This window comes from Gymnoscopelus microlampas (genome assembly GCF_963454915.1).
Source record: "Gymnoscopelus microlampas genome assembly, chromosome: 5".
NCBI lineage: Eukaryota > Metazoa > Chordata > Actinopteri > Myctophiformes > Myctophidae > Gymnoscopelus > Gymnoscopelus microlampas.
The window spans coordinates 36,327,211-36,332,978 of record NC_139942.1 but is presented as its reverse complement, the minus strand read 5'-3'; the positions used below and the strand labels follow the sequence as shown (position 1 = coordinate 36,332,978).

Below are 5,768 nucleotides of genomic sequence, written 5' to 3'. Positions count from 1 at the left end.
ACTCCACATTCAGCACCTCTATACCAAACATTAGCTGTTAACGCCCTCTTGTGGGCATTATATACAACATACCAGCTATAGTTGTTTCTGCAGTGTGCTTATGAGAAATAAACCGTGCTGGAAGTAATGCGGTCTGCTCATGCGAGAGGCAGCTCCGCGTGCGTCACAGAAAGAGAAAAAGTACAATATTTGCCTCTGAGATGTAGTGGAGTAGAAGTATTGAACAATTGACATACGGTACTCAAGTAAAGTAAAAGTACTTAAATGTCCTTAGTTGTTCTACCACTGGAAATAACAACTCAAAACAACAAATGTGGTGCATTTGAAGGATAGGAGTCTTTATTACTTTGTCAGAAAGCATTAAAATGTTGCAGAGCCATACAGCCAAACCTCATTCATTATCAAATAGCAGAGCGAGCAAAGTAGTAATTACTCTGATTAGCATAAAAGCAGCAAGCAGGCATGGAGGCAGCAGTGATATTTACTTGAGTCACATTGATTTGACAGTAGTAGTGCAAACAGGCGGAAGACTGTGCTGTCTAGTGGAGTAAAAACAAATCTGGACTCATTCCAATGGCAAAACCATGGGGTCAGTGAAAAGCAGGAAGCCAGAGAACGTGCTGTCATCCTCGCTACTGGAGTAGACTCCATTCCAGTCCCTCAGTGTCTCCAGCCACACCTGATCGCCGGCAGTGAGCTGCAGTATGCCCAGGTTGGATGCTTGATCAATGTCCTGGCCATACAGCGAATCACGTGTCCGCAGCTTCCGCACTCCGTTAACCACCAGGGCGGCACGCAGGGGGCGGTTGCGTACAGTGATGTGGTAGGTGAACACATAAACCCCAGAGTATGTAACATTAAACTTGCTGATACTTGGGTCCCAGTGGCCCTCCCCATTGTAAAAGATCTTGTCAAATTTCACTGGCAGACCAGGTGGTGGGAAAGACTTGCTGGGGAACAGGCCCACGCTGAAGGCAGACCGGACTGGCTCTGGATTCTCACCAGGGGGGCCTTTTGGACCCCGTGCCCCGCGTCCACCTTTACCACCTCTCTCCCCCTTCGGACCCGGCAAGCCTCTTCCTCCTGGGGGGCCCCTAGCTCCGGGCTCCCCCTTTCCTCCTCTCTCACCCTGTGTACCGTTAGTTCCATTCAATCCTGGGGGGCCTGGATCACCTCTCGCTAACAAACACTCCCCCTTCTGTCCAGGGGTCCCCGCCGTCCCATTGTGTCCCGGAGCTCCTGGGTCGCCTTTCAAACCAGGCTCTCCTTTAAGGCCTGGGTCACCTGAGTGGAGAGGTATTTGTCTTACAGCAAGAAATACTTTCCTGAAACTATTTGGTCAACTAACTAACATTTGAACTGATAATACACATTAGCCTGCAAAAGAAGTATTATTAACATATCTACATCAGTTTAATTTACACAGACCTTCTAACGCCTATATTACTCACTAGCAAGTACAGATCTAGCTTTGTGGACGACTTCATAGTTTTTTATGAGGCAGTTTTCTTTATTTAGATAGGATGGTTGAGAGATAGAAGGAGAAAGACACGCAATGCAGCTGGAATCAAGCTGGGGGTATTTCGATTTCGACTATGTTTTTGACATCTGGACTACCGGCATGGCCCCCTCACCTTTCCCTGCACCTCCAGGAGCCCCAGCGATCCCTGCAAGTCCTTGTACACCTTTTACACCTGAGGAACAAAAAATGTAGTGACGGCCGGGACTGCTGGCGTGGCGTTCCGGGCACCTAGGCTCCAAAGTAGCCTGACAGTGCATTGCGGGTTCGAGTACCGTTCCCTATGATCTTTGCTGCGTGTCTCTCCCCATCTGTCTCTCCCTATTTCCTGTCTGTCTCTACTGTAGGATTGTGAATAAAGGCCAAAAAGCCCAGAAAAATATCTTTAGAAAAAGAAAGAAAATGTAGTGACACATTGATAATTCGAGGGATTTCTTTATGCATATTTAAACCATATTATTTTATGATAAGTTAAACAATATATTATAAATAAGTAAAACATTTGCTCAAATTGATCGAATATATACATATGGATAGGTTTTGGCATACATTATATAGTATTATATAGATATAATCAACAACATAACACTATTACCCTGCTATCAAGCCCCTATACCTAAATCTTCTTCCAGAAATGGGTAGAGGAGCCAAAAACTGTACACCAGCAAAAGTATTGTAATTTGTTACATTCAAATAACAATGGATCAAGTACAAGTAAAAGTAATCATTGAGGAAGAACAAGAAAGTATATAGTGTCATGATTACTCATACTGAGGTACTAATTTATTGTATAAATATTCAGTACAAGATGAACGTAATCAAAATATCCTAAATGTAAAATGTAATGCCATTTTGTTTTAACCACTTGACCTAAAACAGAACATAATATAACTATAGTTTTTGGTCTGTCCACTCATTCTTCTGTGCGTAACCCATAGAGATATTCTGTTTGCTGTGACTGGCTGCGTATGTCATGTCATGTGACAGAGCCAAAGCAAATACCAGTCAGCCTCTTTGTCTAAAGTCTCTCTGAGTCTGAGAGAATGAAGTTAACTGAATGTGTTATTATCACCCACAGGGACGTGCACAGATAGACTCTAGGTGGTGCTAGAGCACCTGCCCTTTGCCCTCTTGACCAGAAGTGCCCTTTTGAAAAAAATAAAAGGAAAAGTTTTTTTTTTCAGTTTACAGCAGGGGTCTTCAACAGGGGGTCCGGGACCCCTAGGGGGTCCTCAGAGCTACTACAGGGGGTCCGCCAAATCTTTATGTGATTTTTTTTTCTGAGGAGAACTTTAGCCAAAAATAGCAGCCCACAACGCCTCGCGCTGCGAGGCGTTGTGGGCTTGTAGATCGGCTATTTTTGGCAAAGAGGTATAGGTGTAGAGGGAAAAAAGAGCAGACCAAGTAAACAAAAAAAAGGATAATTTACTTGAGCACCTGCCCCTCAAAATGTCTGTGCACGCCACTGATCACCCACCTTTCCCTCCCTCCAGTCCAGTAGATACAGGAATACCAAACCCACCAGGGAGCCCCCTTGGTCCAGGATCACCCTTCTCGCCTGGTGGCCCTGAGGAAGATAATGGAAGTAATGAAAAAAGCATTCTGAACATAACAGAAGAAGAAGGGAACCCAACATGGGCTTGAACACACTGGAGTACAACTTAAAATGATATGTTAATTCAAACAAGTCTAAACTCTAAATCACTCTCATAAGACTCAAAAACCTTTAATCGGTGGGCAGCACTCGCAGAAGTTAAAGAAACACTCGCTGTAGTCCAAGGTGAAGTTCCCAAGGACAGGCCCTGGGGGTGGTATGGGCTCCGTCAGTAAGTCAGCGGTGTAGGCGTCATTGGCGTAGGTGGTGCTGTCTGTAGAGGACAGGGTGTAGGCCTCCATCATGGTCTCAGTGGTCTCATCTGTGTGCATGTTGCCTGGAGTCGGGGTGGTGGTGGTGGTCTGCCTGTAGCGACCCGGTGGTCCTCCTCCACCACCCGGTCGAGGAGGCTTCTTGGTGGTCTGAGGCTTGGGCCAGCGGGTGGTTCTGGCTCCAGAGGTCAGTGTGGCCGCCAAGACCACGAGAAGAGTGGTCAACAGGAGGACTAGGCGAAGACACGGCATGCTGATGGCTTTGTTCTACAATTATCTGCAAGACAGGAGAGCAGGGGAGCACACAAAAACTTAGCTTAAAGAATCTCAAAATACAGCTATTTAGTGCTGCTGTATAGTGGTTAATTCTTCCAGTTTTTGATTTCAAGTTCCGGATTGCAGGGCTATAATCACAGCGGTGAATGATTTTTAGAAAGTCTTATCTCAAATGCAAGGCTGCATTTGTTGAGCAATGGCATACAAAGGTGACAGGTCCATCTTACCTGTCGATGTTGATGCTGTTTACTATTCATTCCATCCCTTCCATCTGGTGACTGTACTGCTGTGTACTGCTGTCCTTATATTGACCATGGTAGTCCAGCTCCTGCACCAAGAAACCAATGGGAAGACAATGGACAGAAATCACTTGGGGTTATTAGGGTAGGTGTGTTCGTAAGGACATATTGCGTGACACCTGAGGGATATGAAATAGAAAGTCTAGAGCAGGTTGCATACAAGGCTAGACTTTATTCTTTGTGATGTGGCATATGATTCCACCATTACAACAGTGCACACTGTGTAGCCACCGTTTCAAATGCATGCTTGCTTTATATTACAAAAAAACCCCATCAAGGTCAGGTGACACACAAAGATACACATACACGCAAACACTGTCCCATGCACGTACGCACGTACGCACGCACGCACGCACGCACGCACGCACGCACACACACACACGCACGCACGCACGTACGCACGTATACGTATACGTACACGCACACACACACACACACACACACACACACACACACACACACACACACACACACACACACACACACACACACACACACACACACACACACACACACAGACATACAGTACTGTCAGTGATGACTAACATTTTAAAGGAGGGTTACCGTACATACATAGGATCATTACTTTGTAGAGACCAAAACATTTGGCACCACCTCAAAGCAGAAAAGGCTTCAGTCACCACAGGATCCATGTCTCTAAACAGGCTCCACGGCAGCACTGATCCAACCAATCACTACCTTGATCTAACGAATCCAAGGCCAGACCAGCAACCCCTGTAGAAACACAGCACCACTGATCTTCAGAATGCATTGTGGGTAGAATGTCGACCTCTGACATTAAGGCCCAATGGGTGCAGGTTCCGGTTAGAACACCCCCCGTCCCCACCCCCCCCACCCCACCGCTTTCATGTTTTTGTGCTGTGTCCTTGTTTCACTCCCAGACAACCTGCTGCAGATTGTTAGCTATGGGACAGAAACTATGTGAGTGACAAAGGCTACTTATGAAAAGAAAGAAAGAAAGAAAGAAAGAAAGGAAAAGTTTATGTAGGTTGTGCAGCCATTTACAGTTACCCATAAAAATATGTTAAAGCGGTACGATGTAACTTTTTTTAAATGAATAAAATGTAATTTTGTCCAATCATATGGTAGAGTATGTTAATCCTCCTATAATTCTACAAACCTCTGTCTGTGCTGTGCGCACAAAAACGCCCGGTTCTCCTCAGTGGCTGGACCAATTGATCTGAAATTGCACACAGCCATTGACCATTACCATGTGCATGGAACTGCGAAGGCCGTTTTTCGATTTCACCAAATCTCAGCTGTTTATCAGCGCTTTTGTGTAAAAGAATGTCGCCATGGTTACGGGGCTGCCCAGCTATGGGATGAACTGCCTCCCGGCTTGCCAGATAATGTGCGCATATCCCCCCACGGATGCGTCGACCGGGTATGGACTAGTTCACTATAACTTATACAATTGGGGTGGTTGTATTTCGTCTCCCTGCTCTTCTATTGAGACGCTTAGATCGTGTCAAAGGTCATTTCTCACCTATAGACACAGGATCTGACACAAATTTTGACCTGATGGTCAAGATTCAATTTCTCCTCTGCGTAAGCAGGCACGCTCTATTAGCTCAATGGTAAAAATGTCAGCACTTGTGCAAGAAATCGCCCGGGTTCAAATCCGGGATAAAAGAGGAAAGTTTCAGTGCAGCTTTAATATAGCATCAAAACCAGTTTAACTAGCCTACTTTAACTATATACATACAGTACATTGGCTATTTTCACAAAATTTGGAGAGAAAGAAACTGACACATTTTGAATGTTTTAGAAAAATTGTGAGGACACAT

General features: G+C 45.2%; 1 protein-coding gene across 1 annotated transcript; it reads right to left on the bottom strand.

The window, feature by feature from the left end:
• Positions 1 to 565: 565 nt before the first annotated feature.
• LOC311045060 (otolin-1-like) lies at positions 566 to 3,991 on the bottom strand (the record flags this gene model as incomplete). Its single annotated transcript, XM_084056872.1, has 4 exons — positions 3,889 to 3,991; positions 3,244 to 3,662; positions 2,997 to 3,086; positions 566 to 1,284 (listed from the first exon to the last, which is right to left on the bottom strand). Exons 2-4 carry the CDS (start codon positions 3,635 to 3,637, stop codon positions 566 to 568), a joined length of 1,203 nt encoding a protein of 400 aa, XP_083912998.1. The 5' UTR covers positions 3,638 to 3,662; positions 3,889 to 3,991.
• Between the last annotated feature and the right edge of the window lie 1,777 nt (positions 3,992 to 5,768).